The sequence below is a fragment of the Mus musculus genome, chromosome 15 (genome assembly GCF_000001635.26).
Source record: "Mus musculus strain C57BL/6J chromosome 15, GRCm38.p6 C57BL/6J".
Taxonomy (NCBI): Eukaryota; Metazoa; Chordata; class Mammalia; order Rodentia; family Muridae; genus Mus; species Mus musculus.
This window is the reverse complement of record NC_000081.6, coordinates 89,182,190-89,199,227: the sequence shown is the minus strand read 5'-3', so window position 1 is coordinate 89,199,227 and position 17,038 is coordinate 89,182,190. Positions and strand designations below refer to the sequence as shown.

General features: G+C 52.1%; 1 protein-coding gene and 1 non-coding gene across 24 annotated transcripts; both read left to right on the top strand.

The window, feature by feature from the left end:
* The first annotated feature begins 800 nt into the window (after window positions 1–800).
* Window positions 801–17,015, top strand: Dennd6b (DENN/MADD domain containing 6B). 23 transcript variants are annotated; one of them, XM_030248747.1, is made up of 21 exons: window positions 2,754–3,009; window positions 6,110–6,293; window positions 8,200–8,238; window positions 8,312–8,354; window positions 8,875–8,987; window positions 9,711–9,791; window positions 10,349–10,454; window positions 10,538–10,617; window positions 10,707–10,769; window positions 11,020–11,075; window positions 11,774–11,896; window positions 11,985–12,080; window positions 12,178–12,272; window positions 12,409–12,474; window positions 12,801–12,865; window positions 12,967–13,056; window positions 13,181–13,234; window positions 13,581–13,690; window positions 13,764–13,866; window positions 13,962–14,036; window positions 14,119–17,015. In XM_030248747.1, exons 5-21 carry the CDS (start codon window positions 8,907–8,909, stop codon window positions 14,239–14,241), a joined length of 1,467 nt encoding a protein of 488 aa, XP_030104607.1. In that variant the 5' UTR covers window positions 2,754–3,009; window positions 6,110–6,293; window positions 8,200–8,238; window positions 8,312–8,354; window positions 8,875–8,906; the 3' UTR covers window positions 14,242–17,015. The 23 variants fall into 23 exon arrangements, 12 of the variants coding, with proteins under 12 accessions (XP_030104601.1, XP_030104604.1, XP_030104603.1 ...); XR_003951430.1 differs by lacking the exon at window positions 6,110–6,293 and having other exon boundaries at window positions 801–3,009; window positions 12,230–12,272; XR_003951431.1 differs by lacking the exon at window positions 6,110–6,293 and having other exon boundaries at window positions 801–3,009; window positions 12,230–12,272; window positions 12,976–13,056; window positions 14,119–14,416.
* On the top strand, window positions 13,691–13,763 carry Mir6958 (microRNA 6958). The gene has a single exon (NR_105923.1). It is a non-coding gene; the product is annotated as a microRNA 6958 (primary transcript).
* Window positions 17,016–17,038: the final 23 nt, after the last annotated feature.

The following is a 17,038-nucleotide window of genomic DNA, read 5'->3' as shown; positions in this document are numbered from 1 at the left end:
ACAAACAAAACCACTTGAGACTTGGAAATTGAACCTGGGTGTGGTGGTGTCTGCCTTTAATCCCAGTGTTAGGAAGGCAAAGACGGGTGGACCTCTCGGGGTTCAAGGCCAGCCCGGTCTGCAGAGCAAGTCCCAGGACAGCCAGGGCTGTTACACAGAGAAACCCTGTCTGGAAAAAACAAGGACAAACAAAACAAAAGACCTGGAGATTGTTGCTGAAACCTGCTCTAAGTAATTTTAGGAGAGGACTTAAAAAATGAAAACACTGGGCTGGAGAGATGGCTCAGTGGGTAAGAGCACCTGACTGCTCTTCCGAAGGTCCCGAGTTCAAATCCCAGCAACCACATCCCACAATCCCAGCTCACAACCATCTCTAGTGAGATGTTCTGGAGTGTCTGAAGACAGCTACAGTGTACTTACATATAATAAATAAATCTTTAAAAAATGTTTATGTATTATTATATCTTAAGTAAACTAGCTGTCTTCAGATGCACCAGAAGAGGACTTCAGATCTCATTACAGGTGGTTCTGAGCCACCATATGGTTGCTGGGATTTGAACTCGGGACCTTCAGAAGAGCAGTCGGTGCTCTTAACCACTGAGCCATCTCTCCAGCCCCATAAATAAATAAATCTTTAAAAAAAAAATGAAAACACCAAAATCACATAGTATGCTGGATAGGATGACTGCTCTACCATCCTCAATAGCCCGAGTTCTAGACCTTTAGGGATCCGCAAACCAGACTCAGAATTGTGGCTTTGACATAGAAAAGACTGTCCATCTTATAAAGCAGAGTTTGGTTTGTTTGTTTGTTTTTTTAATGGAAATATCTTTGTTTATAGTTTAGTATTATCACAGCACTTCCAGGACAATAAGAAAGAGATGGCTCTAAGAACAATGACATACTCGGGCTAAGTACTTCTCACCCTCATTACTTCTGTCAGCACTGTGATCTGCCTTCTGACAGAATGAAAGTTGGGGCTTAATGAAAACATTTTAATACAGGTTTAAACACTATGGTTAAGAGAGTCAATGTGTCCTGGTCTACAGAGTGAATTCCAAAACAGCCAGGGCTACACAGAGAAACCCTGCCTCACAAAAACAGAGAGAGAGAGAGCGAGCTCGCAAGAAGCAAGCACACTTTGTATGGCTGATGAAGGCTACCTCTAGTCTCAGCAGAGACAGGCAGAGTTTCAGGAGTTCAAAGTGAGCCTGGTCTACATATCAAGTTCCTCACCAGCCAGGACCACATAGAGAGACCCTGTCTCATACAGGGTGTTTGTTGGGGGCACTCAGAAGAAAGTAAGACACATCCAAGAGCATAGGTGTAGGCTTCTCAAGGACCCAATAAGGCAGATCCATGAGAGAGTTACCATTGTTTAGCATTGGTCATCTCTCCCATCTTGACGGCTCTCAGGTTGTATCTCAAAAGATTACTAACACCTCCTCCCCGTTTTGCTGAGAAGGATGGGTGAGGTAGCTCTTTGGAATGCCTTAGATGGCAATCTTTAATAAAGTAAAAACAAAACTACTAGGGTTGCCCAAGAGATCTGGTGTATGCCCCTTTTCCCTGTAAGCCAGGGATTCTAATGGAAAATTGCAAGTTTATAGCAGGGAAGGGAGAAGGGCCTTAATTGTTATTTATGCTTGGGGCAGGTAGGCGAAGGCTCTCCTTCCCCCTTCTTAGGTTCCCCCAAATGTTCCTGTCTTTCTAGCCTGCCTCATTACCTCTTCATTCTAAATTCACTCTTCTATAATCCTTATCCTTAGAACTAGGCTCTGCAACTACCTTAATCCCAAAGGCAGCAGCATTCGTTGACCAGGCTGCCCCTCTTTGCTAGCCAAAGTAGGCACACTAGCCTGGAGTGGGACTAGGTCTGGGTGGACCCGCCAACTCAGGCAGAATGGCCTTCATTAAAGGCGGATGGGTGAAGGTGCCCAATGTAGTACAGACACGCGTGCCTGGCGCTCTCGGAGGTTGGAAGAGGGCGTCTAATCTCCTGGAAGTACAGTTACATTTGTGGGTGCTGGAAACAGAGCCCCCATTCTGCACGGAAGTGCAGCCCGTGTTTTTACTCGCTGAGCCATCTCTTAGCCCCAAACATTATTTTTCACGCTTTGTTTGTTTTGTTTGTCTTCATTTTCCCGTGACAGGGTTTCTGTGTGTCGCCCGAACTGTCTTGGACACTTGCTCTGTAGACCAGGCTTGCTTAGACTTCAGAGATTCGCCTGCCTTTGCCTCCAGAGTGCTGGAACTAAAGGCGTGCACCACCACAAACCACCCGTGGTTTTCACACTTTTAAAGCATTTTGAGGTTTGTCTTTAACTACCTTGGGCGATTGTCCAGCACAAAAGCTGTCCGCGACAAGCGATGACACACAAATAAACATTAGGCTCACAACCCTCGGCCGGGTTGGATACCCCTGGGGGGGGGGTGGTGCCCAACATAATTCTATGTTGCCCAGACACCCCTGGTAGACACCACTATACGCCCAGAGTCCCTCAATCCATACGCCAGGCAGAGATGACATCAGGAACCGCCCTTTCTCTTCTGCCAGATGCAGGGCCACACTAGCCACCTACTGGCCGACCCGGGTCACGCAATCTCCATTATCGGGAAGCGCCTCCATCTCTAGACCCTTCTAACCGGCTGGGGCCTTTCTCGCTGGTACGTTAGGCGACACTCTAGGGCGGACGCTCCTCTAGCGCCAGGGGGCGCGCGGCTGCTCCGGGGCCCTTCTGGCCTACGGCGGCAGCTCGACTGCTCCGAGGCGGCCCAGGTGAACCCCTGCGTTTCTCCGCAACGTGCCCGGGTACCGCTGGAGCTGCTACCATGGAGGTGCCGGTGGGTCCCGGGCCCCGGCAAGCTGGCGGAGGACTAGGCGCGACAAGATCCTCGTCCTCCGGCCGCGCGGCGCGGACCGCGGAGATGCCCTGGGCGCGCTTCTCTGCCTGGCTGGAGTGTGTGTGCGTGGTCACCTTCGATCTGGAGCTGGGCCAGGCGCTAGAGGTGAGCTGATGGGCTGGCTGACCCTCCAGAACTGTCTTAGTACCTCTCCTTCGGCGGCCTGAACCTCTCCAGAGGCCCCTCCTCTCCGGACGTCCCTCCTCTCCCGATGCCCCTCCCCCTCACGCTCCTCCCTTCTCTCGCCTGCACCCCTGCTTCTTTCCTCCCATTCCTCTAAGCCGCCGCGCGGTTTCTCTACCCGGGGCGCCCACCCTCCAGGAAGCAGGACTTTTCGCCTGTAGCCTTCCTGCTTGGTCTAGGGTCTTCTTAGGAGCCTCTCGGAATATTTTGCACCCTCAGGCTGACCTTTCCCCCACTTCCTTCGGCTAGTGACTAGCTTAGAGACCTCCTCTTTCCTATTGCCTGTCACCTCTCCAAGAGGAGCCTCTTCCTCAGAGCTCTAGAAACCCTTCCCAGGCCAAGGAAGGAAAGATCTGTAAAGCCTGACTGCCTGTCCATCAATGTATCCTACGCAGCATCTAACATGGACCTTTCTCCAAAGAGGCAAACATATCTCCAGCCCCTTGGTTGCTCAAGCCAGAGTCCTAGGGTTCCCCCCACCTTGCCCCCGCCACCGCCCCCAGGTCTCACACTGGGTCTGCTGCAGTCTTCAGTGTCACTGGTAGTTCGCTTCTGGCATTCCTCTTGTCTTTCAATTAGAATCAGATCCAGACCCTGTGAGGCCCTGCTTGGTTCCTGTGTCTTGAGCTCTTCTCAACCTTTGGCATCTGGTCACCAGCTGTGAGCAGCTGGGCAGGGTCTTAGGCTTTTGATGTGGTCTTTCTGTGGTCTGAAGGCCTCCATCCCCCTTACCCACCTACAAAGAAAGGCAGCTTCTCTTCTACTAGATAAGATGAAAATATCAGCCAGGCATAGTAGTGCGCGCAAACCCAGCATTTCGGGGACTGGGTGGGGGATGGGAGGTTGGTGAAGCAAGATGATTAGTTTGAAGCTAGTCTGGATTGATAGAGTCCCAAAGGAGCCTGAGCTATAGAATCAGACCTTGTTGAAAGAAAGAGAAAGGAAAGAATGAAAGAGAGGGGAGAGAGAGAACACATTGTGGCACATGTCTTTCTTTAATCTAGTACTCTGGAGGCAAAAGCAGGCTGATCTCTATGCTCAAGGCCAACCTGGAGCAGGCAAGCCAAGGCTACATAGTGAGACTTTGTCTTTTAAAAAAAAGGGAGGGGGCTGGTGAGATGGCTCAACGGGTAAGAGCACCCGACTGCTCTTCTGAAGGTCCTGAGTTCAAGTCCCAGCAACCACATGGTGGCTCACAACCATCCGTAAGATCTGACTCCCTCTTCTGGTGTGTCTGAAGACAGCTGCAGTGTACTTACATATAATAAATAAATAATTTTAAAAAAGGAAACAAAAACAACAAAAAGCAAAACCCACAAAACCACCAGGAAGATAGGAGGAGGAAGAAAGTGTTACAGGCTCAATGAAGCTTTTGACAGGTCCAGTTAAGGTAATGACTATGAGCCGGTGGTGGTGGCCCACGCCTTTAATCCCAGGACTTGGGAGGCAGAGGCAGGTGGATTTCTGAGTTCCAGGCCAGCCTGGTCTACAGAGTGAGTTCCAGGACAGCCAGGGCTATACAGAGAAACCCTGTCTTGAAAAAACAAAAAAAAAAAACCAAACAAAGCCTTGGTTAAAAAGCCCCACTTTCTGCACTGTAGATCCTTTCCTGTAGAGTTACAACAGAAGTTGAGAGACTTTTCCTTTAACCAAAGGGAAAAAAGAAAAAGAAAACCTGGTGTGGTGGCGCACACCTTTAGTCCCAACATTCAAGAGGCAGAGGCAGGCTTATCTCTGTGAGTTTGAAGCGAGCCTGATCTATATAGGAAGTTCCAGGACAGCCAGGACTATGTAAAGAGACCATGTCTCCAATAAAGAAACCTTCCCTCGCCCCCTCACCCCCCACCCCATGCATTCTCATTTCTTGTTCTCTAAAAGATAGCCATTTAGGAACTTAATTCTAAGCAAATCCCAAAGGCTTTTTTTGGAGAAAGGATGTAGAGTTGTTTTATACAGGGTATCATATAGCCCAGACTAATGTCATATTCATTTGTATTCAAGGATCCTGTTGTCTCTACCTTATAATTCTGGGATGACAGGCGTGTGCCACCACACCTGAGCCTATGGGGTGCTGGGGGTGGGACTTAGGGTTTTGTGCAGGTTAGGTAAATACTAGCTATGCCCCCAGGCTGGGTTTTTTTTTGTTTTGTTTTTTTGTTTTTTTGTTGTTTTTTCGAGACAGGGTTTCTTTATATAGCCCTGGCTGTCCTGGAACTCACTTTGAGGACCAGGCTGGCCTTGAACTCAGAAATCTGCCTCCCAAGTGCTAGGATCAAAGGCGTGCGCCACCACGCCCAGCTCAGATAATTATTTATTATTATACATAAGTATACTGTAGCTGTTTTAAGAACACACCAGAAGAGGGCGTCAGATCTAATTACGGGTGGTTGTGAGCCACCATGTGTTTGCTGGGATTTGAACTCAGGACCATCGGAAGAGCAGTCAGTGCTCTTACCTGCTGAGCCATCTCGCCAGCCCTTGGAATTCACTCTTTAGGCTAGGCTGGCTTTGAACTTGTAGCAGTGTTCTTCCATCTACCTTTCACATTCTGGGCATGCAGGCGTACATGATCACGCCTGGCTTGAAGGTAATCTTAAAGGCTATGGACTTGGACTCCTGAGCCTTTGCTGGACAGTGGGTGTTGTACTGCAGCTTGTTGAGTATTAGAGACCCACAGTCACGCCTGAAATGTCCCACGGTAGTGCCATGAGTCTTTCCCAATCTCTGACTGTATGGAGAAGCCCAGCAGTAAGTCTGTGGGGTGAGTCACGCATGTCACCCTCATCATGTTTGCCTCCTGACTTTCCTCCTCACCCTAGACATCTCAGGGTCCTACAGCCTTCCAAAGAGCTATTGGCCCTGCACTCATTCTCAGCTCAGCCTGACTAAGTTGTAGGAAACCCAGGATTGATTGTGGTGTGGGCATATGGAAGAAAGACAGTCCACCTCCAGGAGATTCACCCAGGCTCAGCTACGTAAGGATGGGAAGCAGGCAGTGAGACTGAAGACATTTCTGTTTCAGGTGACCCTTCCCTATTGAAGGCAAAAAGTGGCCCATTGATGCATTCATTCATCAACCAATCAAGTTCTGAGCAGCCACCACCAGACAGGTCCTGCTGTGTCTATGCTCAGCTCATGGTTCATAAAAGCAAAAGCAGATATAGCCTCATTGCCCTGCAGGAGTTAACCTTTGCTAGAAACAAAGGGTAAGTAAGTAGCTTGGGGCCTGTAGTACTCACAGAACTCCCGCAACACAGGGCAACCCTCAGCAGATGGGTGTCCCAAAACCTGCGTGCAAGACAGGGTATCTAGCTTTACAGGGTAATGGAGAGGATGAGAGGAGACATGTGTTGGGGTACCTGTAGGCCAGCTGAAGAAAGGGCCTGACTGGGCCATCTCAGTCTATCTGGGGTGTCCTCTGGCCAGTATGTCCAAAGAAACCCTTTTCTGTGGTGTCTACAGCCTCCCAGGAGGTAGCTCTCACAATCCCAGAACCCCCTTTACAGTTTTTGGTAGTGGCAGGGGTTCCCCCCACCCCTAGACAGGGTTTCTCTGTGTGGCCCTGATTGTCCCATAACTTGCTGTGTAGACCAGACTGGCCTTGAACTCAGAGATCAGCCTGCTTCTCCAGTGCTGGAATTAAAAGGTGTGAGCCATCATTGCCCAATAATTTCTTTCTTTTATTTTGTTTAGGGGGGAGGGGGCGGTGGGGGAATGGAGAAGGATGGTCACACTTTGAAGCCCTGCCTGTCCTGGTACGCGTTATTTAGATCAGGCTGCCCTTGAACACACAGAGATCCATCCTGCTTCTGCCTCTGCCTCTGCCTCTGCCTCTAGAGTTCTGGGATTCAAGGCATGTGCCATCAGTCAGTTTGTTGTGTTTTCTTTTTGTTTGTTTGTTTGTCTATTTTGTTTTGTTTGTTTGAAACTTTCTCTATGTAGCTTTGGCTGTCCTGGAACTCTCTCTGTAGACCAGGCTGGCCTCGAACTCAGAAATCCGCCTGCCTCTGCCTCTCAAGTGCTGGGATGAAAGGCGTGCACCACCACTGCCCATTTTGTTTTGTTTTGTTTTGTTTTTTGTTTTTTAAAAGATTGTATTTATTTATTTTATGTAGACACTATAGCTGTCTTCAGACACTCCAGAAGAGGGCGTCAGATCTCGTTATGGATGGTTGTGAACCACCATGTGGTTGCTGGTACTTGAACTCAGGACCTCTAGAAGAGCAGTAGGTGCTCTTAAACACCGAGCCGTCTCTCCAGCCCCCACCATTTATTTTTATATGTGTGGATAAGGCCAGGCATAGCGGCCCATACCCTCAATCCCTTCAATCCCAGCACTCAGGAGGCAGAGACCGTGGTGGGAGGATGAGAGGAGGAAGAGGAAGAGGCAGGGAGACCCAGGATCTTCATTTCCAGGGGCTCTAAAGTCCTTTCCCAACCTCTACAGGACCCTGCATACACACAAACTCTCGAAGGCTCCCATATGTGCACATTTTTGTTTGTTTGTTTGTTTTTGGTTTTTGTTTTGAGACAGGGTTTTACTTTGTAGCCCCAGCTGTGCTAAGACTCACTTTGTAGACCAGGTCGCCTTTGCTTTTATTATTTTCAGTGAGGCTTTTTGAGGGAGGGGGTCACCTGACACAGAACCTTCTTCAGTCTCATGGCCTCTGCCTCTTAGTACTAGTATTGAAGGCTTAAGCCACCCTTCCGGTTCTCAGCTTGGTTTCTTGTACCACCCAGAACCACCAGTTGAGGGATAGCTGCACCCACCACAGTTGGGCTTTCCCACATCATTCAATTCAGAGAATGCCCTTATTGACTTGCCCACTGGCCAGACTTCTCAGTTGAGGGTCACTCTTCCTGACGACTCTAGCTAGCTAGTGTCAAGTTGATGGAAACTAGCAAGCACACTGGATATACACTAGGGGTGAAGGCCATGGAGAAGAGGGTCTGATGTAAGACAGCCTCTAGAGGAGGAAGATGTCACCAGGAGGCCAGAAGGATCGCCTGCCCTAGCAAAAAACATGCCTGTGGCCCTGCTGAGCTGTCTTAGTGGACTGTACCACTAAGACAGACACAGGATCACCAAGTGCTCTCTGTCTTCCCCTGCAGCTAGTCTACCCAAGTGACTTCCGGCTCACAGACAAGGAGGTAGGTTCTGGATTTCTTGGGAATGGATGGCCCCGGGAGTGAGTCAGCCCTCACTGGGTTCTGTTTGTTTCAGAAAAGCAGCATCTGCTACCTGGCCTTCCCAGACTCGCACTCAGGTAGGTGATCCCGTACCCCTTAGACACTCACTCTGAGACTGGAAGGTAATAGGGAAAGGTGGACGACAGGGCCTAGGCGCATGGTATCTAGGCTACCAGCAGTGTACAAGGTTCTATCAGGATGGACCCTCACCAGAGCCCAAGCTGCAGTAAGGTAGCCAGGTTCTCTAAAGCCCATGGATAGCCATATATCTGCGCAATCTGGCCTCCTTGACGCCATGACAGCAGCTGACCCGTGAGCACTGTGTAGTGGATTCTCCTGTCCCAGGCAGACTGAGTCAGGCTCCTTCAGGGAAACTGAAAGTGATTCTCTGTGTTGATTCATCCAAGGCCCATGTGTTGTCTGCAGGATCAGGCTAGGAGTCTGCTGGGAAATAGATCCTCAAGTCTGTTTGCCCTTGATCGGATATTTGTGCCAACAAAGGCCAGCCCGGTGCACCCTTGTACCACAGCCCTCAGCCCTGACAATGGGAGGAGATTCTCCCACTGTGACTTGTATGGTGGGACTGCCTCTTTCCAGGGTGCCTGGGAGACACTCAGTTCAGTTTCCGTATGCGTCAGTGTGGGGGACAAAGGAGCCTCTGGCAGGTGGATGATCGGTCGTATAACAACAAGGCCCCCTTGGCATTGCAGGTAAGTAGTGGGGTGTCTCTCTGGTCTGTGTCTTCTCTCCCTTGGTGGGGGGCTCCTGGCTGTGAACCTGAGCTTTGTGTGATGGAAGTGCTGGCCAGGCTCATCCTGAGAGGTCAATGACAGTTGCAGGTCCTGCTGATTCTGTCTTGGGGTTCTCCACCTAGGCCAGCTCTTATGGGGTTCACCAGGATCACTGAAGTTGATTCTGTGCACCCGATTTCCCTTGCTGGGCATCTGTGTGGCTAAATAAGCTGTGGTTCAATGAGCAAAACCCGGAGGGACCTTCCAGGGGTCTTGGAGCACTCTCAGATTGGCTAAATTCTTTCTGAATCAGCAGATGTCCTCTAGACCGGATCAGCCCACTTTCAGAACTAGGGAATCCTAAGTCTCACTGTGCTAGGCAGAGGGCAGGCCCTAGTCTCAGGGGCAAGTGCCTCCTAGGGTCTCCTAGATTCTTAGACCCCACACATATACCCTTTCCTTTAAAGACAGGGTCTCCCACATAGCCTTGGCTGTTCTGGAACTCACTACGTAGACCAGGCTGGTCTTGAATTCACAGAGATCCATCTGCCTTTGCCTTCTAACCCTAACTCTGAGTCCTGGGATTAAAGGCGTGTGCCACCATGCCCAGCCTTAGGTTTCCTCCTTAATGACCTTTGCTTATGTCACCCTGGATCTAGCTAATGCCCTAGGTATGCGTGACTAACACTGCACTCCTTACAGAGGGAGCCAGCACACTATCTGGGCTATGTGTACTTCAGACAGGTGAAGGACAGCTCTGTGAAGAGGGGTTACTTCCAGAAGGTGAGCTGCCTGCCACTGTGGAGTAGTATTGTGGATAGGTAGCAAATGGTAGACAGCCCAAGAACAGCAAGTGAGGAGTCCCAAGCCTCCCTGGGTTCCTGTCCATCTGCAGCCCACCTGGGTAGCAGGACCAAGGAGGAGCCACCACAGGGCCCAGGACTTCCTGAAGCCCTCCCTTGCCTAGTATGGCACTTGAGACCTTTCTGTCCTTTGGTCCAGAATATCTCAGCTCCTCAAGTCTTGCTGGTGTCATCACACTGCCAGGGTAAGGAACTTAGCCAGCCCACATTTTCCTCTGAAGGTCCCCGGGTCCAGTTCTAATCCTGTTGTTGTCTGGGGCTATCTACTCCATGGCAAAGGCATCAGGCTTTTTCTTGTCCAGTCCTGACACATGAGTTAGGGCTTGCTATTCTGTGGCAGCTGTTCAATGGGGTGGCAGGGATGTGCTGCCCCAGCCAGCTGTGGGTAAGCATGGCTTCAGGGTTGCCATGGGCTCCTGAATTATAGGAGTGATGTCTGTAGCTGAACCCCCTCTGATTGGCCCTGCCTCATCACAGTCTTTAGTGCTGGTGTCCCGCCTGCCATTCGTCCGGCTGTTTCAGTCACTCCTAAGCCTGATTGCCCCTGAATACTTTGAGAAGTTGGCACCCTGCCTGGAAGCAGGTGAGTGGTCATCAGATGTGGCCAACACGGTCTCATCTCAGCCTTTTGGGAGGGCTACTGACATTGGCCACCTGTGTCCACAGTTTGTAATGAGATTGACCAATGGCCAGCGCCGGTGCCTGGGCAGACCCTGAACCTACCCATCATGGGAGTCGTCATTCAGGTGAGGGCCCACGGAAGAGTGAGCAATGCTGGTGTTGATGGGTGGAGAGGCTCTACTACCTTCCTGGCAGCTGCTTCCCTCCTCCTCAGGTGCGCATCCCATCCAGGGTGGACAAGCTGGAATCCAGTCCTCCAAAGCAGTGTGATCAAGAGGTGGGAAATGGGGGTAGAAGGGGTTGTATGGGGGTTGGGCATTACCTGTGTTCTTTTCCTGGGCTGGATGGTTGTCTCCTCTACCTCACCGGCTTATTTTGTGGATGCTCAAACCTAGGCAAAGCCATGGTGGTGGCCAGCATGTTGCAATGTGGAGCCTGTGCTGTGGGGAGGGAAATGGCAGGGGGAAGGAGTTATTGTCAGATAGAGCCTTCCTCCAGGCCTGACCTACCTTCCCTTCCCTTCTCAGAACCTGCTGCCAGCTCCAGTTGTCCTCACTAGTGTCCATGAACTGGATCTGTTTAGGTGAGCCCTGGAGGGTACCACAGCCATACACTATTGTCATGCAGGGCACAACTTGCCAAGAGAGGCTGCCTGTCTGAGTGACCCTTGAGACGCTTGCACACAAGAAGAAACCTGCGCCCAATTATCTGACTTAGGGGAAATCAGGGAAGGAAGGTTCTGTGTGTGGAGAGGTTGCCAGGGAGACATTGCTCTCTGAGGCTGCCCCTTTGTGCTTTTCTAAGTGTCCTCAAAGGAGCCTGGGCTTCAGTCTGGAGACATAAGAGGCAATAGTAGGGGCTGGAGAGATGGCTCAGTGGTTAAGAGCACTGGCTGCTCTTCCAGAGGTTCAATTCCCAGCAACCACATGGTGGCTCACAACCATCTGTAATGGGATCTGATGCCCTCTTCTGGTGTGCCTGAAGACAGCCGCAGTATATTCATATACATACAATAAATAAATAATTCTTGAAGAGGCAATAGTGGTAGCAGGGCCCTAGATTGGCAAGCCCTCCTGGGGCTTTGGATCTGTAACAGGGTTTCCAGGCCCTCACAAGCAGGGTCCAGGTCGCATCCCCTAGGTCTGTCAGAACATAGGTGGTGACTCTGGTGACCTGAGCTACCACTTATGCTGTGACCATCCTTCCTACTGTCTTTGGGAGGGGGAGTTGGTGCTCTGCTCACAACAGCACCTTTGTGACACGGCCGCCTGACCGCACCAGGTGCTTCCGGCCAGTGCTCACCCACGTGCAGACCCTGTGGGAACTCATGCTTCTTGGGGAGCCCCTCGTGGTGCTGGCACCCTCACCCGACGTGTCTTCAGAGCTGGTGCTAGCCCTAACCAGGTACAGACTTTACTCACTAGACTGTCATGGCTGTGCCTGGTTACCCTAGCCTTACACAGCCCTTGCTGCCCCCCCCAACCCCCGACAGCTGCCTCCAGCCCCTGAAGTTCTGCTGTGACTTCCGCCCCTACTTCACCATTCATGACAGTGAGTTCAAGGAGCTTACAACTCGAACCCAGGCTCCGTAAGTACGCGTCCTCGCACCCTGCTCACACACTGCCTGCCTCTAGGCCTGTCTCTGCCTCTTCTCTGTCTGTCTGTCTCTCTCTCTCTCTCTCTAGACCAAACGTGGTCCTGGGAGTCACAAACCCTTTCTTTATCAAAACACTCCAGCACTGGCCTCATGTCCTCCGAATTGGGGAGCCCAAGATGTCAGGTGAGAGGCCCCAGGGCTATGAACCTCATCAGCTTGGGACTCAAGGTGGAGTTCGGTTCCCAACACCTCCGAGCCCACCTTACACCTTAGGCAGAGCTGTGGGTACTGAGCCTTGGCTGCTGGGTGCGTTTCACAGGGGACCTTCCAAAGCAGGTCAAGCTTAAAAAACCCTCACGGCTGAAGACCCTTGACACCAAGCCAGGTCTGTGCCTCCCCCTTGGGCTGCAGCCCCATCTACTGCAGTAAGGCCTGTCCTGCACTTGGTAGATTCCTCCAGTGGGAGAGGTGGCCAGGCTTTCTGACTCTTTTTCTTTCTATTGAGGCCCCATGATGGCGGGGGGCGGGGGGGGGGGCATTGCCCTCTTTAGCAGGTCCCTTGAGTCTCAGGATGGATTGGGTGAGAGATGTGCAGGTTCTGCAAGGGAATGGGGCTGCAGGCAGATCAGACCACCATCTTCATCATCGGTAGAGCTCTGGGGTTGTGGAAGGGAGGCAGAAGGGACAGCCACAGCTCTGACCTCCTGTCAGGCCTCTACACCTCCTATACTGCCCACCTCCACCGGGACAAAGCGCTGCTTAAACGACTGCTCAAGGTACAGCCTACTGGGTAGGGCCTGGACGCGGGGACTTGGTGTGGTGTGAAGGATGCAGGGTACCAGTCGATGTTGAGTCAGTCCCCTGCTTCCTCTTGCAGGGCGTACAGAAGAAGCGGCCATGGGATGTGCAGAGTGCCCTGCTGAGGCGGCACCTTCTAGAGCTCACACAGAGTTTCATCATTCCTCTGGTGAGACAGGCAGGAGTGTGCCAGTATTGGGCATGAGGGAGACACAGTAGGGTTTAGTGACTGTAGAGCCTGTGACAGGGCTTGTGGCTCCCATTCATTGCCTGTCTCTCTCTTAACCCTCCAGGAGCACTACATGGCCAGCCTCATGCCGCTACAGAAGAACATCACACCCTGGAAGGTGGAGTCCAGGGACTTCTGGGGGGGGGGTGTCAATTTAGTCCCCATACCAAGAAGGGAAGGCCTGAGGCAGGTGTCCACATGTAACAGAGAGCGTGGCTGAGATACAGAGCCACGAGGGCACAAAGTTGACTCTGTGCCTGTCAGGCGTCCCCCACCAGGCAGCGAAATTAGAATTGCAAGGAGGGGCACCGATAGAACCCCTGAAGAGATGTCCAGGGATCTGTCCCAAGCAGGGTGGGGTGAAGATCTTTAGCTATGTTCTCGAGGGAGGGTCCCATCCCGCTGAAAAGGAGGACCTGTGCTCATGGCTCAGTAGCACCCAGCTCATGTGACCTTTGTCTCAGAGCCCCCCGCAGATCTGCCCCTTCCGCCAGGACGATTTCCTGCGAAGCCTGGAGCATGCGGGACCCCAGCTCACCTGCATCCTCAAGGGTGACTGGCTGGGCCTCTACAGGTGGGAGAAGAGGCTGCTGTGGGTGCCCCCAAGTCCGCTAGCTCAGCTCCTCAGCTGCCTCTTGCCATCACAGGCGGTTTTTCAAGTCCCCCCATTTTGATGGCTGGTATCGGCAACGACACAAAGAGATGGCCCAGAAGCTGGAAGCTCTGCACCTGGAAGCTATTTGTGAGGCGGTGAGGGAAGGCAGAGGCGGGGGTGGGGGACAGGTACAGGCCCAGGGTAGGTGGGAGGCTTAGTGAGAAGAACCAGACGGAAATGTTCCTAACAGAACATTGAGGCTTGGATGAAGGACAAGTCCGAGGTGGAAGTGGTCGACCTGGTCCTGAAACTTCGGGAGAAGCTGGTGAGAAGCCTCCTTGTATTGTCCTGCCCCCCACTTGCCAGGCCAGAAGTTTGTCCACCCCTTACCACCATTGTCTCTCCAGGTACGGGCACAGGGCCACCAACTCCCCGTGAAGGAGGTGACACTGCAGCGGGCTCAGCTGTACATTGATACAGTTATTGGCTCCCTTCCCAAGGACCTGCAAGCAGTCCTGTGCCCTCCCTAGGACAAGGCCAACCTGTGTGGTCCTGGGGGGGTAGGGAGGCTAAGCCTGCCAAGTTCCCTCTCCCTTGAAAGGCAGGCCTCCAAGCTGGGGCTCTCAGCCTTAGGCTCCTACCTCAGCTTCAGCCCCCTCCCAGAACCACCCTTGTCCCAGCAGTAAAATGACATTTGGAATGACAGTCTGGTCCCTGACTATTGGGGGATTCTGTGCTGGCACTGCCTCACTTCTTCCTGGGCCACACCTGTCCTCCACAGCTGGAGGTGGGAGTGGCCTAGTAGCCCTTACTGATGTAGGTGCCTTCACCACCTGCTGCCTCCTGGCTCCATCTGCCCACACTCCAGGATGCCTTGTGTTGGGGGTCCTTTAGCCCAGCAGGCTTCCCCGCTCAGAGAAGAGGGAGGCAGCTGCCAGGGCCAGCCCCTTTCCTTTACACCCCACTCGTTCTGCAGAGGGATGAAGGGATGGACAGAGGGTGGGAAGGGGTACTTTGCCTAGGCAGCTACTTGAGAGGGCAGAAGCTCTTTGTCCTGAGAGGATCTAATTCTCCTTCCTGCTGTGATTGGCCAGCATGAGAGAATGAGGGATGGTGTGGGGGCCTGGCACCCCACTTGCAAAAGCAAGCTCAGGCTGTTCTTGGAGGTCCTCGCCACAGTCCTTATTCCCTTTCTTGGAACACCCCCTGAACACCTGCTCCATGCATTTCACCCATGCTGCCAAGGGCTACTCCAGCTTTTCCCCCTGTGTCTGCCCCTCCTCCTGCAGCTTGCTTGAGAGGCGTTGGGCTGTAGCCTGATGCTATATTCTCTGCTGTCTTGGCCTTAGGGTACAATTGAACCCGTAGGCAGAGGTATCTCTTGGAGGTGCTGTTCTGTGCTCTTCCTAAAGGGCTAAAATGGCTCTGGGGACCTAAGTCTGCCAAGCTTCCCTTTCCCTTCAAGGCTCTAGCTTGTCTTCAGACCTCCCCTCCCCCCAAAGAAGCACTTTTGTCCTAGCAGTAAGAATGGGACGTGGAACACAGCCTGGTCCCTGAATGTTGGAGGATTCTGTGTTAGTTTAGCCCTGTCTCACCCATTCCTGGATTGATGCTATTGTGCAGTACTGCTAATCCTGGGTACAGCGCGTTACAATGTTACAACCTAGCATCACAACCTGGCCCTTGGGGTGGTCCAGACTGAAGTGAGGACCTGGAGCAGCAGCCAACCCTCAGCTGAGTATCAGAAACCTGTAGGTGGGTCTCCTGACCACTTAAGACTGCTCCTCTGAGGGACTGGGCCATGTGGGTTCACTGGGCAGTGTCAGTGTCAGGCAGTATCAGGGAAAAGGGGCATTCTGAGAGGATGGGCCGTACATCCTGTGATGCTTTAAAGGGCCACTAGCAAAGTAAGTTGGTTTAGAGCTGCATGGTGAGCGTTTGTTTTCTTAGAGAGCTGCTGAGTAGCATGGCCATGACCTGTTCTGGGTTCTTTGGACTCTTTAATCAAACCTCAAGTATGTACTGCCTCGCCCTTCCCCACTGATCCTGGCTAAGCCAGACACAGCGAAGGTATCCCAGTGGTAACAGGTGTCAGCACTGTGCCTAGATCTTTGCATGTGCTCAGTTGTTTACCCCTGACCTTAGCCCATGACAGCTTGTCACACTGCCCACTCTACAGGTGAGCAGACAGATGAGATAGATGGGTGAATTTACACAGTGATCTAGGTCAGTCTAATGCAGTATCCAAGGAGGTGACCTGTTAGAAAATTGAGCAAAGGCAGGTTGAGATGGAGACCTTGTCCTTAGGAAGAATGGCATTAGCATCTCCTGGAACAGTGGTGCCAGCCTCACCACTAAGAGCCTGGTCTCTAAGGGATCTTCAGAACCATGGCACCATCCTCTGTGACAGCTGGAGCTCCCCGGCTGTGGGGACTAGCCATTTGGAGTCTGCAGAACTGTGCCTTCCATGTGCCAGCCTCCTATCCGAGTGACAGGTCTAAGCCTCCTCCGTCTTAATGGCTCCACCGTAAAATGCACATCTCAAATATCACTGCAGTGTGTTTCTCGTGCTAGTTTTCACTTGACTTTCACACAGTAGGCTTCAGGGTGCCCCACCCCACACCACCCCAAGGACCTCAGCCACCATCAGCCTAGGACTCTTCATGGGAATCAGCAGACAGATTTAGAGGAGGGGCTGGTGGGGAGGTAGAAGGCTATAGACACAACAGTGCTGCTTAGGGCACAAACCCAAGGCTGACACACAGGAATGAGCAAAGTTCCAGTTTCTTCGAGGGGCTTGTCCTGGTTACTGGTAGAGTATACCGCCTGCCTGCTGGCTTCCTACCAGCTACATCCTCTCCGACTCTCTCTCTCCCAGGATGGGATCAGCTGAGTTAGTGGAGCTTCTGTCCAAAGTAGGCTCAAGCCCATCTCTTTCCATCCATGCCAAGGGCAGAGCCTGGAGGGATGTCGAGACAGATGGCTCCAAAGAGGTGCTCCCCTCCCCCCAGCCCAGAGGTCCCTTACAGTTTAGATGCCTGGAGAGTGAGAAGCTAATCCTGGAGATTGTGATTCCCAGAGCTCCCTTGTGTGGCCAGTTGGGAGAGCGCAGTGAGCCAGCATTCAGGGGATCTAAGAGGGTTGGGTGGAGGTCATGAGGCAGCCAGCCCCAGGGACAGACCGGAAGGACAGGAGGACTCTTTTACCCTCCAGCTTCCTGCCTTTTCTATTTTGAGCCCTACTCAGTTCAGAATACTGGCCTTCCCACAACTTTGTTATTAAAATATCTTTTTTTGTTATACAATACTTGTCTTTTAATATTTTTGA